Below are 20451 nucleotides of genomic sequence, written 5' to 3'. Positions count from 1 at the left end.
TTTGACATAGTCAACCATCAGATCCTCCTCACATCTCTCGCAGGAATGGGAGTTATAGGTTCTGTGCTGGCATAGCTGTGATCCTACCTCAATGACCACTTCTACCAAATATCTTGGAGAGGCACCCTGTCAGTCCCCCGCTCCCTACAGATGGGTGTCCCCCATGGCTCGGTCCTTGGACCCCTCCTCTTCTCTTTCTACACCAAATCTCTGGGTACCATTATCACGTCTCATGCCTTCTCATACCACTGTTATTCTGATGATACTCAACTCTTCCACTCCATTCCTCCCTCAGATATCCAAGTCTCTGAACGTATCTCGGCCTGTCTGTCCGACATTTATGCCTGGATGAGGACCAACCATCTCAAACTGAACCTGAGCAAAATGGAGGTACTTCACTTGCTGGCTGAATTCCCCCCACTGACCAATCACAGTGAAGAACGTAGCCATGGCCCTGTCCCTGACCACAAAGAACTTAGGTGTGGTCCTTGACAACCAGCTGAACTTCTCTACTCACATCGCCTCAACAACCAGAACCTGTAGATTCTTCCTGAGTAATGTGAGAAGGATCTGCCCCTTCCTGACAAAAGAAGCCACTCAACTCCTACCTGCAATCAACAGTCATGTCTCGCCTCAACTATTGAAATGCTCTGCTAGCTGGTTTTCCGGCGTGCACCACCAAGGCCCTCATACACATTTACATTACATTTACATTTTGTCATTTAGCTGACTCTTTTATCCAAAGCGACTTACAAGTTGTGTACGACAAGTCAGCAGGAAGGGCACAACTCTATCAGCTGAGTAACAATGTTCATCAAAGTGCTGAGTGCTACAATGTAGGTTAGTATTAGGACAAGTGCGTGACAGTAAGGTTAGTTAGTTTTATTTTTTTCAGGTATTGATAGAAGAAGTGTGTCTTTAGTCGGCTGTGAAAGATTGGTCGGGTTTTGGCTGTCCTAACTGCGGTGGGAAGTTTGTTCGACCATTGTGGGGCAAGGACCGAGAATAGGCGGCTTCTCTTTCATAATAATAATATGCACGATATGCCAGGTCGAGGGCCTTGAAGCGGATTTGTGCAATGGGGAGCCAGTGCAGGTCTCTAAGAAGTGGGGTGACATGGGCTGACTCCGGTAGGTTTGAGATCAGGCGGGCCTCTGTATTCTGAATGAGTTGAAGAGGCAGTAGTCGGGAGGCCAGCAATCAGTGCATTGCAGTAGTCGAGGCGGGAGATGACTGTTGATTCGACGAGGAGTTGGGTGGCGTCTTTTGTCAGGAAGGGGCGGATCCTTCTGACGTTGCTCAGGAGGAATCTGCAGGTTCTGGTTGTCACTGCAATGTGAGCAGAGAAGGTCAGCTGGTCGTCGAGGACGATACCAAGGTTCTTGGCGGTCAGGGGTGGCCACAGCTGCATTCTCCACTGTGATGGAAAGGTCGGTCAGGGGGGAGGATTTGGCCGGCAGGTGAAGCAATTCTGTTTTGCTTAGGTTCAGTTTGAGGTGGTTGGACGTCATCCAAGTGGAGATGTCGGACAGACAGCCCGAGATCCGCTCAGCGACGTGGATATCCGAGGGAGGAAAGGAGAGGAAGAGTTGAGTATCGGCATAGGAATGATACAAGAAGGCATGAGACATGATAATGTTACCCAGAGATTTGGTGTAGAGGGAGAAGAGGAGGGGTCCAGTTACGAACGTTACCAGTGTCAAGGTCTCAGCGTCTGTAATGGGAGCAAATGATGACAGAGTGAATACACCAACTCATACAGAACACAGCGGCCCGCCTGATTTGTGATTTACCAAAGTCAGCCCACATTACCCCACTTCTCAGAGAGTGCTCTTGAGCTGGCAATACCATGCAGTGAGGGGAGTGGCTCCCTCCTACCTCCGGTCAATGGTCTCTAACTACACATGGCCCAATTCTCCGCCATAAAAACACACCTGTTCAATCAATATCTGAAATGATAATAATAAGAAATACTGTCTTTTACTATTATGTACTTTGCTACTATGTCTATACTATTATGCTATACTACTATGACCTCAGAGTGTAACACTCAAGTTCAACACTGTTTTTGACGAACAATGCCACTTACCCTTACTTACAGAGGTGTACCCCTCCTTCTGACTTGTACAGTAAGTCACGTTGGATAAAAGCATCAGCTAAATGATCAAATGTAAATTTAGTAACATTTTATATTGGGGTCCAGTACATGGCCTAGATGTTCAGAACCATACGTTATTTGTGTATATTATATATAGACTAGTAACATTTTACTATTGGGGTCTTTATGGCCCCTGATCAGAATCACAAGTTATTTGTGTATAGTCTAATAACATTTTACTATTGGGGTCTTTATGGCCCTGATGGTTTGCATTGGTGCATAATAAGGCACAAGCATTCTGTATGTGGAAGATAGAGAATTGGGTTACAGACATTTCACACATTTGTCCTAAATGTATTTTTAATAGTTAGTTGTAAAAAGGATATTATTAATAATGACTCCCTCTGTGTGGTCTACTAAACCAGAAAGAGCACATTTCAGCTGTAGTTACGTATTGTTTTATTGCCTAGAAAGGCAGGCCTTGACTTTTCATCATGTGCCCAATTAGCCTTTTGTTGGGCTCTGCCATTGTTTTTAAAGTTTTATATCGAGGAGAAGGGGAGCAACATGTCCTCACATGAATGTTTCACATGCAATGCTGCTCATTTCTCATCGGTTCAAACCCATAGGAAACCTATTGCAATCTACAGTTTATGCTGGAGCCAAGATGTCAGGTTGTTTTATGTCTGCAAGGAACAAAGCCTTAATTGACAAAACATAATGTATGCATTTTTAATAGTGCTTTTGTGCATGTCAGATTGATTATCAGATTTTTCCTTTTTGTTAAAATAAGTGGTCTACATGTTAAAATAATATCTCGACATTCTGACAGCCATCGCTGATATAATAATAATAATAATAATAATAATAATAATAATAATAATAATAATAATAATAATAATAATAATAATAATAATAATAATAATAATAATAATAATAATAATAATAATAATAATAATAGATCAAATTTATATAGCGCCTTTCATAGAACCCAATGTCACTTTACAATCAGGACAAAAAATAGGGCAAGGAAAATAGGGGGGGGGGGGGAGGGGATGAGGGAAAGTAGGGGATAATGGACCTAATTTAATCTAAACTAACTGATGGGGAAAGCCTTGGTGAAGAGGTGTGTTTTTAGAGCGGATTTGAAGGTGTCCAGGGTTAGGGCGTTGTGGATTTCGGGGGGGAGAGAGTTCCAGAGGGTAGGGGATGCCACGCTGAAGGCTCTGTCCCCAAAAGTCCGTAACCTGGTGCAAGGGATGGAGAGGAGACCTAGATCAGAGGATCGTAGGTTCCGGGATGGAGTGTACTGGTGGAGGAGATCAGACAGGTACCGGGGGGCGAGGGCATGGAGGGATTTGTAGGTGAGGAGCAGGAGTTTGAAGGTGATGCGGAACCTGACTGGAAGCCAGTGGAGATGGATGAGGGTGGGGGTGATGTGCTGCCAGGGCTTGGTGTGAGTGAGAACCCTGGCAGCTGAGTTCTGGACATACTGGAGCCTGTCCAGGGCTTTGCTGGATACCCCGAACAGGACTCCATTACAGTAGTCCAACCGGGAGGTGACGAATGAGTGGATCAGGGTCTCAGCCACAGAGTCTGAGAGTGAGGGTTGGAGACGGGAGATGTTCCTGAGGTGGTAGAAGACAGACTTGATGACAGATTTGATGTGGGAGTGAAATGAAAGTGTGGAGTCAAGGGTGACGCCCAGGTTACGGACTTCGAGAGACGGGGAGATGGAACAGCCGTCAACGTGGAGGAGGAGATCTCCAACCTTCCCGAGCAGTGCCTTGGGGGCCACAACCATGAGCTCTGTCTTTTTGCTGTTGAGTTTAAGTAATGTGGTTGCCATCCAGGTTTTTATAGCGTGGAGGCAGTTGACTACAGACTGTGGGGGGATCTGGGAGGATGGTGAGGTGCTGATATAGAGCTGAGTATCATCAGCATAACAGTGAAAGTTGAGTCTGTGGTGACGTATAATCTGACCGAGGGGGAGCATGTAAATGGTGAATAGTAGGGGACCCAGCACGGAGCCCTGGGGGACACCGTGGTTGACTGGGGCCGGGGGGGATGATGAGCCGCTGACGCTGACAAACTGAGATCTATTTGTGAGATATGAATGAAACCATGACAGAGCTGTACCGGTGATGCCTAGGTTGTCGGAGAGGCATTTGAGGAGGACTGAGTGGGATATTGTGTCGAACGCCGCGGAGAGGTCAAGAAGGATGAGGAGGCTGATGTGTCCGGAGTCTGCAGCAAGGAGGAGGTCATTAGTGATCTTGATGAGGGCGGTCTCTGTGCTGTGATGTGCTCGGTAGGCTGACTGAAGGGGTTCGTAGAGCTCATGGTTGGACAGATGTTGATGAAGCTGGGCGGCGACTGCCCTTTCCAAGGTTTTACTTAGGAAAGGAAGGTTGGAGATCGGCCGGTAGTTGTCCAGCACCTCAGGGTCCAAACCAGGCTTCTTTAGGATGGGAGTGATGGAGGCGGTTTTGAAACAGGAGGGAACTATTCCAGATGACAGAGAGGAGTTGATGATGTCCGTTATGATGGGGCAGAGGGTAGGAAGGCAGGCCTTGACCAGTACCGTAGGCATGGGGTCGAGGGAGCAGGTGGAAGCTTTGGCTCTGATAACCAGCTTCATGACCAGCGGAACATCCACTGGGGAGAAGGAGGAGAGAGAGCACTGGGGATGGAGGGATGTAGCTGGGAGCATGTAGTCCGGCGTCAGGGGTAAGTGAGGAGGGGAGGGGGCGGGCACCGTGAGTTGTTGGTGGATGGAAGTCACTTTAGCCTGGAAAAAGTCAAGGAACTTAGAGCAGAGGTCAGGAGCATCAGCAGTGTGGGAGGCAGTGAGAGGGCGGAGGAGACGATTTATGGTTGAGAAAAGCGATCTGGGGTTATTTTGCTGTGAGGTGATGAGGGTGGAGTAGTACGCGGTCCTGGTCTTGGAGAGAGCCTCTCTGTAGGACCTCACGTGGTCGACGAAGGCCAGACGGTGGACAGTGAGGCCAGATCGCCTGGAGAGTCGCTCCAGTCGTCGACCCGCTCTTTTCATAGAGCGGAGTTCAGAGGTAAACCATGGGGCAGGGCGAGGAAAGGACACATTCCGAGTGTTTGGCCAGTAACATGGGTCTCCCAGTCCCTCCGCTCTGCAGTAAAACACAAAATAAATGTTCTGGTATCCCATTCTCACGTTAACTAATCAGGAGAGAGAATTCCACACTGCACTGCAAAAATAGTCTGACAAAAATAAGAGATAAAAACTAGTTTTAAGCCAATTTGTCCTTGAAAAGTAAAATAATCTACCAGTGCAGTAAGCAAATGTGGCTTGGCAAGATTTCTTGAAATAAGTCAAAAAAAATATCTAGAGTTCTCTCTCCTGATTGGATAAAGTGAGAATGGGATAGCAGAACATTTATTTTGTGTTTTACTGCAGAGCGGAGGGACTGGGAGACCCATACTAACCAAACACTCTATATCAGTGATGGCTGTCAGAATGTAGAGCTATTTAACAGATATTCTAACAAAATACACTTACAGCATTTAAACAACTCCATCTTGTCATCAGCAGTGGTGGCCTGCATCTTTAAAAGGCTCACACACCATGATGTCTGGAACGCACTACTCATTCCATCGCAAAATGGAGCTACTATTTGAATGGAGACTAATGTGGATGTGTGGAGAGACCTCACATCATAAATATTAGCCGAATGCATTATAACTGTAGGGACCTACCAACATATACATTGAATGAGTGGTAGTAGGACCCAAATGCAGGACACAGGCAGACAGAGGCAGACAGCAAGCAAAACCCACGGCGGGGTATTTAATAACAGGCAGGTCAGGTGGGCAGATACAGGCTGGTAAGTAGGAGCAGGCGGGTCAGGTGGGCAGATAAGTAGGAGCAGGCGGGTCAGGTGGGCAGATACAGGCTGGTAAGTAGGAGCAGGCGGGTCAGGTGGGCAGATAAGTAGGAGCAGGCGGGTCAGGTGGGCAGATACAGGCTGGTAAGTAGGAGCAGGCGGGTCAGGTGGGCAGATACAGGCTGGTAAGTAGGAGCAGGCGGGTCAGGTGGGCAGACACAGGCTGGTAAGTAGGAGCAGGCGGGTCAGGTGGGCAGATACAGGCTGGTAAGTAGGAGCAGGCGGGTCAGGTGGGCAGACACAGGCTGGTAAGTAGGAGCAGGCGGGTCAGGTGGGCAGACACAGGCTGGTAAGTAGGAGCAGGCGGGTCAGGTGGGCAGATACAGGCTGGTAAGTAGGAGCAGGCGGGTCAGGTGGGCAGACACAGGCTGGTAAGTAGGAGCAGGCGGGTCAGGTGGGCAGATACAGGCTGGTAAGTAGGAGCAGGCGGGTCAGGTGGGCAGATACAGGCTGGTAAGTAGGAGCAGGCGGGTCAGGTGGGCAGATACAGGCTGGTAAGTAGGAGCAGGCGGGTCAGGTGGGCAGATACAGGCTGGTAAGTAGGAGCAGGCAGGTCAGGTGGGCAGATACAGGCTGGTAAGTAGGAGCAGGCGGGTCAGGTGGGCAGATACAGGCTGGTAAGTAGGAGCAGGCGGGTCAGGTGGGCAGATACAGGCTGGTAAGTAGGAGCAGGCGGGTCAGGTGGGCAGATACAGGCTGGTAAGTAGGAGCAGGCGGGTACACATAACGTTGAGACAATGAACACGATGCTAATGAGCTAAATTAATTCTACTGCAGGTTTGACAAGGAACCCCCGGCCCCCTTTCCTCACACCCCCAGACCACAATCATGGTAACCCTGTCTCCCCTACCACGACCCCCCCCCCTTCCCCTTCCCCTCTCCTGCCACCCCTCCCCCCCCCCCCCTCTCTGTCACAGAAAGAGAGGTGAACCGCCTGTTCAAGAGTCAAAACCCCCGGAAGGCAGCCGGTCCTGACTCTATTTCACCTGCCACCTTGAAGCACTGCGCTGACCAGCTGTCCCAAGTGTTCACTAACATTTTTAACACCTCACTGGAGCTGTGTCGGGTCCCAGCATGTTTTAAGGCCTTGACCATCATCCCCGTCCCCAAGAAGGCCAAGGTCACAGGCCTTAACGACTACAGACCGGTCGCCCTGACGTCTGTGGTCTTTGAGCGCCTTGTCCTGGCCCACCTGAAGTCCACCACAGACCCTCTTCTGGACCCCCTGCAGTTTGCATACAGAGCCAACCGTTCCACGGACGATGCTGTGAACATGGCTCTGCATTATGTCCTGGAACACCTGGACACTGCAGGGACCTACGACAGGATTCTGTTGGTGGACTTCAGCTCGGCCTTCAACACCATCCTCCCGCACATCCTGGAGCACCAGATGTCCCTGCTGCAGGTGCCGGACTCTACCTGCAGGTGGATTACGGACTTCCTGACAAACAGGTCACAGCGGGTGAAGTTGGGAATTAACATCTCCGATCCCAAGTCCATCAGCACTGGCTCCCCACAGGGCTGCGTTCTGTCCCCACTACTATTCTCCTTGTACACCAACAGCTGCGTCTCTCTGCACCCCTCGGTCAAACTCCTGAAGTTTGCGGACGACACCACCCTGGTGGGTCTCATATCCAGGGGGGATGAGTTCGCCTACAGGAGGGAGATCGAGAGGCTGCTGAGCTGGTGCAGCTGCAACAACCTGGACCTCAACGCCCAGAAAACAGTGGAGATGGTAGTGGACTTCAGGCGGAAAGCAGCCCCCCTCACCCCGATCATTCTGGGAGGCACCCCGGTGGCCTCTGTGGAGTCCTGCCGCTTTCTCGGCATGACACTCTCCCGGGACCTGAAATGGGAGCTGAACACCATCTCTCTCAATAAAAAGGCCCAGAAGAGGATGTTCTTCCTACGTCAGCTGAGGAAGTTCAGGCTGCCGAGGACTATGATGGTCCAGTTCTACACTGCCATCATCCAGTCCATCCTCACCCTCTCCACCATCACCTGGTTCCCTGCAGCCACGGTCAGGGACAAGGCCAAGCGATGATACGATCAGCGGAGAGGGTGATTGGCTGCCCCCTTCCCTCCCTTGAGTCCCTACATTCCTCCAGGGCCTTGAGGAGGGCGAGGAAGATCATGGCAGACCCCGCCCACCCGGGTCACAACCTCTTCACCATGCTCCCCCACGGCAGGCGGCTACGGCTGCCCAATACATTAAAGTCCTGCCATAGACTCAGCTTCTTCCCCTCAGCAGCTCACCTGGTAAACGAGTCAGGTGTCCCCCTGCTCCCACCCCTCTATGGCGAGCTGCTAGGGCTGGACCTCTGGACTTGAACTGTGCTGCACTGTTTCCATGTCCCCCACCACTGCACTTTTTACAGTCTATTGTTGTCTCACTGTTCTGTCCTGTCTTGCACTTTACTGTATTGTTCTTAATGTGAAAAAAGCATGCACTGTAAACGTCAAATCACGTTCCATTTGTACTGCAATATGGTGAATAAAGTAATCTGAATCTGAATCTGAATGAAGATCCAAAGATAGGACTGTTGCTGGTGTTTTATTATCCTTACTAGTGTCGATTATATGCAACGATCTTCTAAGGTTATCCGCAGCTAAGCGTCCCCGAATAAAGCCGGTTTGGTCACAGTACTAGCTCCGTCATTATTTTTGTAGACGACGGGCCAGGACTTTGGCAAATATTTTGAGGTCGGCGCCAAGGAGATTAGGGGCCTGTAGCTGCCACAGTCGTTTGGGTCCTTGTCCTTCTTAAGGAGTAGAGAAATAAGAGCCATATTTACATCCCTCGAGAATCCCCCTTGTTCAATGGAGTGTTTAATCATCTTATGCAATAGTGCAGTGGTTCCCAAAGTCGGGGTCGCGACCCAAAGGTGGGTCGCGAGCAGCCACGGGAGGGCCGCGAGATGGTCTCCACAAAAGAAGAAAAAAAAATCGGGAAAAAAAACGTTTTTTTTTTTGTCAGGCCACTGAACTTAGAAGCAGGCCAGGACAGTGTTTCTAGTTGTATTCTAAAATTCTATTCTATTGTATTCTAAAATGTGACTATATGGTTTTATATTAACTTAATAAATAAACAAAAACGAAAAATCTACTTATTTCAACGAACATTTCAAACTAAATAACAGATTATGCACATAAAACGCTGAAAACAACCGAAGCAACAATAGTATTTTAATGAGGCTATTATTATTATCATTATTATTTTGCAACAAGTTAGCCCTCTCATAAATAGCACTTATAAATGAATAACTAACTTGAACTAACTTAATAGGATTGAAGTGATATTTGGCTTAAAAAATCGGTCGCCTGGCAAAAAAAAAGAAAAAGGAAGCCTGACGATGTGCATTGGGCCACGGCCTTATTTTCTGGGTCCCGGCCTGAAAAGTTTGGGAACCCCTGCAATAGTGGGCCTAGTGGGTCCCAAAACGCTAGGTATAGTTTGGGTGGAATTCCATCCCAGCCAGGTGCCTTGCCTCTCTGCATCTCTGCAATTGCGGCCTCCCCAACTCCTCAGCCCTCTCCTCGGATATCCTCGGTAGCTCCAGTCCGCTAGTAAATGCATTGAATTTAGATTGATTGAAAGTGACTTAGTAGCGATGATCAGATAAAGCCATGGGTAATAAAGAGATATCAAAGTTGTCGAAGAGATTGGGAGAGGAGAACAAGTAGTCGATCCTGGAAAAGGTCTTATGTCTGGCAGAGAAACAGGAAAAGTCCTTTAAGGTAGGGTTAACTAGGTGCCATAGGTCAGTTAGGCCAGTATCGCGGGCCCAGGCTCGAAGGGCAGCGGAGGATTGTTTTTGATCGTGTGTCTCTGAGATTCCGGATCTGTCAATAGTTGAGTCCCAACACGTATTAAAATCGCTCCCCACAATAAAAGCGTAGTCATGGAGTTCTAACATTATCCTAGTGATTGTCTTGTAAAATTCTGCGTCAAATATGTTTGGAGCATATATCGAAATGAATGCGATTTTCCTGTTAGAGTATTCAACATTTGCCATCGTTATCCTTGCTGCGGAGTCAGCCCAAACATCCATCACCTTAATATCTAGATTACGTTTTGCCACAATGGTGACACCTCGTGTCTTGTTGCTCGCGGAGGAGGATATTACATGATGAAATCGGTTCGCTAATCTCGCCACATCAGTCTTCATAAGGTGGGTTTCATTTAGTAGAGCCAAATCTATCCTTCTTCTTTTCAGCAGACCCAGCACACTGGTGCATTTATGTGGCGTATTTAAACCACCTGTGTTCCAAATTAATGTGTTCAGACTAGCCATAGTCACATTTGCATGTGTGTAACTATGTCAACATACCAAAGCTGCCAAGCAAGGATCGAGAAATGTAGGTCCCAAGAGGTCCAGCCCACCTGTGATAAAAATACCTGCTTGATTATGTCTCGTAAATTGTTGCATCAATTCTGGATTGGATTGATATAATTTGTTACACCGATTTGGAGCAGAATTGTACCATTTTGACCACTCTAGAATTGATAAACATAGTCGAAAATCCCTCCAAAATATCCCATTAACCCCTAATTGCTCCCGATGAGCAGGTCGGCACGTTGCATGGTCGCCTCCGCCGTCGGTGTGTGAGTGAATGTGAGTGAATGTGAGGAACAAAAATTGTAAAGCGCTTTGGATAAAAGCGCTATATAAATGCAGTCCATTTCCATGTACCATACTTACTAGCTCTAGGAGAAAACTGTCAGCATTCACAGATTCTGATCTGGCTGTTCTGGGCCATAGTGCTTAAATTGACTGATATTCCATTCCACTTTAAATCTAATGATGGAGAGTTGGCCCCAAAAAGTGTCAACCCCTGCAGTCTGGAATGAGCCACTTCCCGCTCCTCCTCAGTGTTGTCATGGAACCCAGTGGAACTTTCATTTAAACTGAAAGGTAAGATTTAAATCTTTCCAATGACATTAAATAAATACAATTCTGTGCACAAAGAGACCATCAAGGGAGAAATCCAGATTAAAGTCGACTTGAAGAAGAAGCCTTTTTCAAAAGGAGCCAGAAAGAAAAGCATTGAAGCCAATATGGTACAGTATGCAGAAGAGACCTGATTGAAAACATGTGTCAGAATCAGATTTATTGTCACATCCATTCATCCACATTCATATACTGTTACAGCATAGAGGAGTGGAATTCCTTTTGTTCTTGGCTCATCTGCCTCACAGCATCATCATCATCAATAATGTAGGAGGACAGAAAAAAGGAAGAAATACATTTTTTATAAAAAATAACAGCATAAGCAACAATAAAATAGCAATAATTTACAATACAATAAACACAGTGTAGTAGTCACAGTGTGGGTGTAGTGGGTGCAAATCAGCAGCAGAAACAGTGATAGAACAGCACTAGATCACAATACCACAGTCACAATAGATCACAATACCACAGTTACAATAGATCACAATACCACAGTCACAATAGATCACAATACCACAGTCACAATAGATCACAATACCACAGTCACAGGCAGGTAGCCTGGCTGTTAGTGTTGTTTGTTCATGAGTCTGACTGCCTGGGCGGAGAAAACTCTCCTGGAGTCTGCCGGTCCGGGACTGCGGTACCATTTGCCAGAAATAGTTAGTGGTTGGGGTGGTTGGGGTCTTTGATAATCTTGTGGGCTTTGCTGACACACTGTCCATTGTTTATATCCTGTGTGGAGGGGAGCGCACGTCCACTGATGTCCTGGGCTGTTCCACTGATGTCCTGGGCTGTTCCACTGATGTTCTGGGCTGTTCCCACTGATGTCCTGGGCTGTTCCTCTGATGTCCTGGGCTGTTCCACTGATGTTCTGGGCTGTTCCACTGATGTCCTGGGCTGTTCCACTGATGTCCTGGGCTGTTTGCACTGATGTTCTGGGCTGTTCCACTGATGTCCTGGGCTGTTCCTCTGATGTCCTGGGCTGTTCCACTGATGTTCTGGGCTGTTCCACTGATGTCCTGGGCTGTTCCACTGATGTCCTGGGCTGTTCCACTGATGTCCTGGACTCCTGGGCTGTTCCCACTGATGTCCTGGGCTGTTCCACTGATGTCCTGGGCTGTTCCCACTGATGTCCTGGACTCCTGGGCTGTTCCACTGATGTGCTGGGCTGTTCCACTGATGTCCTGGGCTGTTCCACTGATGTGCTGGGCTGTTCCACTGATGTTCTGGGCTGTTCCGTCGATTCGAAACCCAAACGGTGCATGCTTCCGCGTTCGCGTTTTGCGCTCTGATTGGCCACTGCTGTTTCTGGTCGCACCAATCGTGTGACGGCAAGTTCTTTCGCCGGTTAAGCTTAGGCACTCTTTCGAAGTTGGTTAAGGTTAGAGTTTGTCTTAGAGCAGGGCGATAGAACGCCACCCCTGATTCCAAACTCTAACCTTAACCAACTTCGAAAGAGTCGCCTAAGCTTAACCAGTGATAAACTAGGCGTTAGGTAGTTTGCAGGCTGTTAGAGCCGGAAATGGGCGCGTCACGCGATTGGGCGCACATGTCACATGACCAGAAACGTTAGTGGCCAATCAGATTCGCAAAACGCATGCACCGTTTGGGTTTCGAATAGACGCGTCCTGGGCTGTTCCACTGATGTCCTGGGCTGTTCCACTAATGTTCTGGGCTGTTCCACTGATGTTCTGGGCTGTTCCTCTGATGTCCTGGGCTGTTCCACTAATGTTCTGGGCTGTTCCACTGATGTCCTGGGCTGTTCCACTGATGTCCTGGGCTGTTCCACTGATGTCCTGGGCTGTTTGCACAGCCCTCTGTAGCGCGTTGTGGTCGAGGGAAGAGTAGGCAGAGCACAAACAACCACCCCTCAACGTTACATCCTCACACGGTCCAAGGGAAGTATGTTCTAGTAGGCTGCATGTGATATCAAGCTTCAATGCATGAGTCACAGTGAAATTCCGACCCTTTGTATTGTTGAGAATATTATTTGCCCAAAATGTGTGCAGCATTCTTGTGGGCACACACACACACACACACACACACACACACACACACACACACACACACACACACACACACACACACACACACACACACACACACACACACACACACACACACACACACACACACACACACGCACACACACACATACACACACACCTACATACACACACACACACACACACACACACACACACACACACACACACACACACACCTACATACACACACACACACACACACACACACACACACACACACACACACACACACACACACACACACACACACACGTCATCATCTTCATTCTCAATTAGAACATGGCGGCGACATTAAGTATAGCTTTCAGTGTGCAACCTCCAAACTACGTGTGGTCAAAACAGAGCTCCCTTCTCATAATAAAACCCAACATCTTAAAAACCCTATTCCTCGTTTGTCTGGAATTGCTACGCAGTGTGTGCATGATGCACCCCCCCCCCCCCCCTCCTCCCCCTTCTCCTCCCCCCACGACCCCTGACGTCACATAACTGACTCCGTAAAGGAGGAGGTGGCATCAGGTCAAAGGTCATCACGTCTAGAAGAGACTTTTGTTTGTCCAGCAGCAGCCTTGTACATGTAATCATCATTATTGGAGAATGAGACTGTACGGGTGTACAAGCTTTGTTGTGTTGCCCTGGTAACCGTGTTTGTGTCGAGTGTTTTGGGTCCCTTGAGCGTGAACGGGTGAGACGATGCCAGCAGGCTGTGTGTGTGTGTGTGTGTGTGTGTGTGTGTGTGTGTGTGTGTGTGTGTGTGTGTGTGTGTGTGTGTGTGTGTGTGTGTGTGTGTGTGTGTGTGTGTGTGTGTGTGTGTGTGTGTGTGTGTGTGTGTGTGTGTGTGTGTGTGTGTGTGTGTGTGTGTGTGTGTGTGTGTGTGTGTGAGTGTGCATGTATGCGTGTGTGTGGACGTGCATTAGGGATGCACGATTAATCGATTTAAAATCGAAATCGCGATTTGGAATGATGCAATTATCAAATCGCCAAAAAATCTAAAATCGCAATTTTTTTTACACTTTTTTTTTAACCAGGAAGTCCCATTGAGATACAAGATCGGTTTGGGAGAGGGAGGTAAGGGGTTTTAGATTGTGTGTTGTGATGTTTAGACTTCAGAGAGGGAGAGTAAAGTACAGAAAAAAAGGTACCGTTGGGTACCGGTATCGATTCCCAGGTAAAAAGAAAAAGTGTCAGGCTCTGTGTCCCGAAAAGACCCACCGCGTAGGCCAGATGCAACCCGCATTTTACAATAAACATCTGTGGGGCTGCTTAAATTTTTTAAATTATACTCGCAATCGCAATATCTGTCAGAAAAATCGCAATTAGATTATTTCCCAAAATCGTGCAGCCCTAACGTGCATACATAAATCTGTGTTCGTGAGGTGTGTTACTTTGTGCTCGGAGGACCACTTCAAAGATACACTTGAAAGACGTCCTGTAATTTCCTGACTGTTGTCGAGAGGGGAGCAGGGAGTGTAATCGTTGGCCTTGTGAAAAATCCCCAAACAACAACAACAACAACAACAACTGATAGACAATTGCACAGAAAGCCATGGTTTATAGTAAAACAGGGTACGAAAAAAAGAGAGAAAGACAAAGCGTGAAAGGAGAGAGAGAGCGAGAGAGAGAGAGAGAGAGAGAGTGAAACGAGAGAGAGAGGGAGAGAGAGAGAGAAATAGAAAAAGAGTGAAATGAGAGAGAGAGGAGCAAGAGAGAGAGAGAGAGAGAGAGAGAGAGAGAGAGAGAGAGAGAGAGAGAGAGAGAGAGAGAGAGAGAGAGAGAGAGAGAGAGAGAGAGAGAGGGAGAGAGAGAGCCAGGAGACACAGAAGGGAAAGGGTCAGGGTATCAATATCTCCAACAGCTGTTGTTCATTGCACAACATTATACAGCCAGGACCGGGAAGGCTACCATCTCTTATTCATAAACTACTCAAAACCTAATCGTAACCCGACGCCCCTGACGCCTAATTATTAGTCGGCTTCCCACTCGTTTCGTCCCCCCGGCTGATAATCACATGTGTTTTATATTTTCTGTGGAGAGTGTGAATTGTATTGTTCTCTCTATACCATTATAGTTGACAGAAGGCTAGTTGTGCAAAGCCCCCCCTCCCCCCTCTCTCTCTCTGCGGTCCTCTGCAGGGTGTGAGCATGTGTTCCTGGTCCTCTGCAGGGTGTGAGCATGTGTTCCTGGTCCTCTGCAGGGTGTGAGCATGTGTTCCTGGTCCTCTGCAGGGTGTGAGCATGTGTTCCTGGTCCTCTGCAGGGTGTGACCCTGTGTTCCTGGTCCTCTGCAGGGTGTGACCCTGTGTTCCTGGTCCTCTGCAGGGTGTGAGCATGTGTTCCTGGTCCTCTGCAGGGTGTGAGCATGTGTTCCTGGTCCTCTGCAGGGTGTGAGCATGTGTTCCTGGTCCTCTGCAGGGTGTGAGCATGTGTTCCTGGTCCTCTGCAGGGTGTGAGCATGTGTTCCTGGTCCTCTGCAGGGTGTGACCCTGTGTTCCTGGTCCTCTGCAGGGTGTGAGCATGTGTTCCTGGTCCAACACTTGGATGATGCCAAGGAAAAAGGGGAGATATGTCTCTCCACCCACGTAAAGGCCGCTGCTGTTTTCTGGTAAAGAATCAAGATTGCACTCTGAAGAGGGTTTGTATTACTTGGCCTTAACCCTTTCACTGCCACACTACAGAAGGTTAACCCTTTACTATCACACTACAGACGGTTACTTTTGTGTGGCAGTGAAAGGGTTAACCTTCTGTGTATTGTCGCAGTGAAAGGGTTAACCGTTTGGTAGTGCGGCAGTGAAAGGGTTAAGCGTATAATGTGAATAACACTTGTTAGATCCTGATCAATCTGGCCAGTATCACGTCTTCGTCTGTTTGGCTCTCCATCCAATTCCTCTGCGTTGTGTCATTTTAATGGTCCTGACGTCTCAAGATACTGGCTGAATATGATCCTTATCTCTCCCCGTTAGTACAATCCGCAAACCATAATAATTCTCCACCTCCGTAAGAATTCGACACTCAAAAAGCGTTGTTTATTGATATAAACAGAAACCTCAGCTCAGATGTTAACAGATGTTATTGTCCTTGAGAAGTCTATTCTAATGATCTTTCGGTGTGTTCAGTCTATTGTCCCTCTGCTATTCAGTCCAACAGTGGTCAGGCCTGTTCGTTAGCCAAGACCATCCTCGTGGTAGCCGAAGCTAATGATGATGTGGCATTCTTTCTCCCCACCCCCCCCTCTCTGTGATGAGAGGAGAGAGTATCTTGGTCTCTTCCCTCCTGTGGGATTCGTTTCTTTGGTCTGATTTTTGTCTGCCCTACCCGGAACCACTGTCAGCTTTATAGGATCTTCGTCATAGCTATGATAGCCCACCCCTTTCTCCTGGTTGTCAGGCGACGCGCTGTCATGACAACCGCGTTTAACCTTTACACACATCAAAATGCAGTTTTCTACTGTTTTCATTAAGGATGTCACCCCCCTCCCTCGCTCTATGGGCCCACACCCGCTCTTATCAATGTGTTCTTACAAGGAATTCAAAACATTCTCTCGCTGGCAGTGTGCTGCTCCCAATCACCCTGCTTGCTCTGAACCACTGTTCTATCACCCTCTTCTAAGGCCAACCATGCACATTTCGATCTCTCTGACCCGGCACCATTTTAGCTGTGGTCATCCCCCCCCAATCTATACATCACATACATTGAATAAACCCCGTTTTCTCTCATTCCCCCCTTTGATTCTTAATCAACCTTCAGAATCAACAGACTACTTGGTTTTTCAATTAATTATACCCAAAAATAGACTCATAACAATTAGGGCCCCGCCGTCTGCTGTTTGCCTTATTGTTTTCCATTACCCGCATCACACCCAAACCAGAAAGGATAAACAATGGTCAGGGAGGAGAGAGAGAGAGAGACAGAGAAAAACACAGATTGCAACTTTCCAGACAACACACCTAAACCCTTCGGCCCCCCTATTAGGTACACCCCGCGTCCAAATCAGAGCGCTCCCTTCCCTCTTACAGTACACATCCCGCCTTGGGCCGGTCCCGTCTCCTAGGGCAAGGGCCTCTTTCAGTGACGGCTCCTTTCCTGAGCTGGTCCCCCTTCCAGGGCGCGGTCCCCTAGGCAAAAATGTCTCCCCTGGTCTGCTACTGCTCAGTGTCTCTGGCTGTCCTCTCCACATCTGCTCTCCCACCGCCGCCGTCTCCTCTCTCTCGTCGTGGATGATCTGTGTACCAGGCTGCGGTGCCTGGCCCCTGCTGCTTCCTCCTCCTCCAGTCTGTCTCCTGGTCGTCTCCACTGTGGTCGGTGTCTCCCCCCGCTGAAAGCAGAAACACAACACCAGCAGTCGTCTGTACATTCGACTTCCCTTGTTTTGCTATTAGTCTACCACCTTCTCCACACCCATATCTGTCCTACAGGGCTGTTCCCTGTTTGTTGTCTTCCGGCGTGACACCCGCAGCTAACCGATTCCCACTTCCGTCGCCCTATCTGTTCATCCCAGGTTGACCCCCAGCGCGCGCCAGTTCTTCTGGTGACGTGTCTTCTGAAGACCCTGCCTATCTATCAGGTGTGAGAAGGCCCCACTGGAGATCAAACTCCCTCTTATTTCATAATTAAACTTAATTAACTGCACCGCATCTCTCTGTGAAATTCTTATTTAACCCATTGTATAATTAAACTCTATTTAATTAACCTGTATATCAATATTATAATAGATCTACTCTCTGTGCTCATTAGATTCTCTAACTTGAATCACTCCCCCAATCCGCCACTAGATGGTAGTACAGACCTATATCTAAATATTCCCCTATGGGTAATGAAAACTCTCCAGCACTACCCCCCCTCCGCCACTAGGTGGCGACCTACTCCTCTTCTATGGTGTTTTAGTTGACGTGTCACTTCCTGGTTCTTATCTGTTGTTATCTCCTCGTGGCTCACGGCCATCTTGTCTCATCCTCCTCGTGGCTCTTTGCGGCCATCTTGTCTCGGTGCAAATGGCTACTCTCTCAAACAAACGGCCGCTGCCCTTCCTTCCAAGGCCTAACAACAAAACAACTGTCTCTTAGAGTCTCGTCGGCCAAACAGGTCATAATGATGTCTGCAGGTCACATGACAATAGATGATCTACTAAACATGCAAGTACTGAACAGGTCAAAAATAAACTGAATGCCAAATGACGGTAGGTCTGAAAAACGTAGGTAGATTCTCCCAACTCACAGTCCCACGTTCCCGCCTCCTTGCGAGGAAAACAACCCTTATATTACAGACCAACAAAAATGGAATTAACCCCTTAGAACACTGCCTTCCTTCACCGGCCCGTTTGTTTTTCATTCCCTGTAGATAAAACCCATCTTGGTTTTTCAAAACACCATGGCTCTCTGCTCATATTATTACAGCTGGCTTCTCTGTCGCTACTTATTTACGGATGCACTATCTGTTTGTTTTATTTGGCTTAAAAGATCAAAACAACCGTGTGTGCACAGTGAACTCACATCTTTCTCCTAATCGCTGTTTCTCCTCCAGCGCTGGTTCGCCTCATGACCGCTCGACTCGGCGCTCTCTCCCAGGGCTGGCCGGCCTTGCTCGATCATGATTCTCCCACACACGATGACTGTTGTCCACTGTCGTCCCATTATCGAAAAGGTCTTTATCCGTTGTTCTTATCTCTTGCAAATCCGGCTGTCATCGGCAACCAACTGTTCCCGTTGTTTTTATCTCTTGCAAATCCGGGTCACAGCACCAACTGTTAGATCCTGATCAATCTGGCCAGTATCACGTCTTCGTCTGTTTGGCTCTCCATCCAATTCCTCTGCGTTGTGTCATTTTAATGGTCCTGATGTCTCAAGATACTGGCTGAATATGATCCTTATCTCTCCCCGTTAGTACAATCCGCAAACCATAATAATTCTCCACCTCCGTAAGAATTCGACACTCCGACCCAGCGTAATACCTTATGAGGAAAAGCGTTGTTTATTGATATAAACAAAAACCTCAGCTCAGATGTTAACAGATGTTATTATCCTTGAGAAGTCTATTCTAATGATCTTTCGGTGTGTTCAGTCTATTGTCCCTCTGCTATTCAGTCCAACAGTGGTCAGGCCTGTTCGTTAGCCAAGACCATCCTCGTGGTAGCCGAAGCTAATGATGATGTGGCATTCTTCCCCCCCCCCCCCCCCCCTCTCTGTGATGAGAGGAGAGAGTATCTTGGTCTCTTCCCTCCTGTGGGATTCGTTTCTTTGGTCTGATTTTTGTCTGCCCTACCCGGAACCACTGTCAGCTTTATAGGATCTTCGTCATAGCTATGATAGCCCACCCCTTTCTCCTGGTTGTCAGGCGACGCGCTGTCATGACAACCGCGTTTAACCTTTACACACATCAAAATGCAGTTTTCTACTGTTTTCATTAAGGATGTCACCCCCCTCCCTCGCTCTATGGGCCCACACCCGCTCTTATCAATGTGTTCTTACAAGGAATTCAAAACATTCTCTCGCTGGCAGTGTGCTGCTCCCAATCACCCTGCTTGCTCTGAACCACTGTTCTATCACCCTCTTCTAAGGCCAACCATGCACATTTCGATCTCTCTGACCCATTTTAGCTGTGGTCATCCCCCCCCAATCTATACATCACATACATTGAATAAACCCCGTTTCTCTCACACTGGTGTAGTGGAGTGTCTGACTAGTATTCCAGTGGTATACATATGGGATCAGCACATTGCTCTGTCGGTACTCTGTACGTTTTTATCCCACCACCTCCGCTGACACAGCCTAATGCTCAATCTCTTGTCCGTTTTGGTCACCAATGGAGAGGTGACAGAAACACCATCACTCACCAAAAGGTCAAGTCAGCTTTCATTTCTAACCACAAAAGTAATAGTGTGTAGTGTGTGATGTGTGCCTGGTGCCAGTGTATGGCAGCCATTGAGCCTGCGTATAGCCCAAGGTTGGGTGCTACCAGTGGTGGTGAAGTCAGGCAATTTCCACCCTACATTGTGGGGAGCGCTTTTGAGTGTCTAGAAAAAAGCGCTATATAAATGTAATGAATTAATGAATTAACACATCAGTCATTTAAATGCATACAGTAATGCTTTTATTTAATGGCTGCTATTAATGCTAATATTTAATGATGTCATGACATTAAGGTGATAATGACTGATGATGAGATAATAACCAAACTTAACTTAATAATATGAAGAATTATTTGTCTTTTTTGAATTTGTCATCATAAATCTATTGTGTGGGCCATCATCTTCCTTCTCTCCTAGGGGACCCTGAGGTCTTCTGCAGACCTGGGGGTATAGGGTTGTAGATAGCAGAGTGCCGGGGGGAGGGGGTCCTGGGTCGATCACAGAGGGAGGGGCAGAGAGGGACTCGTTTTCAAAAGCTTTCAATGAGAACCACATGCGGGAGGGGGGGGGGGTAGGAGAGAAAAGAGAAGAAA

The 20451-nt window shown here is 47.9% G+C and overlaps 1 protein-coding gene across 1 annotated transcript in view; it reads left to right on the top strand.

The window, feature by feature from the left end:
• Positions 1–448: 448 nt before the first annotated feature.
• The window catches only part of lsp1b (lymphocyte specific protein 1 b), a gene marked incomplete at its 5' end in the record, with an annotated part of 114326 nt that continues 94323 nt past the window's right edge, over positions 449–20451 (top strand). Inside the window, 4 exons of the mRNA XM_084337668.1 lie at positions 449–559; positions 15182–15244; positions 15337–15399; positions 15492–15619. Coding sequence (XP_084193794.1) covers positions 449–559; positions 15182–15244; positions 15337–15399; positions 15492–15619 — 365 coding nt within the window. The remainder of the gene's footprint in view (positions 560–15181; positions 15245–15336; positions 15400–15491; positions 15620–20451) is intronic.

The sequence above is a fragment of the Notolepis coatsorum genome (assembly GCF_963971535.1).
Source record: "Notolepis coatsorum genome assembly, chromosome: 20".
Lineage (NCBI taxonomy): Eukaryota > Metazoa > Chordata > Actinopteri > Aulopiformes > Paralepididae > Notolepis > Notolepis coatsorum.
This window is presented reverse-complemented; position numbering and strand designations above follow the sequence as displayed.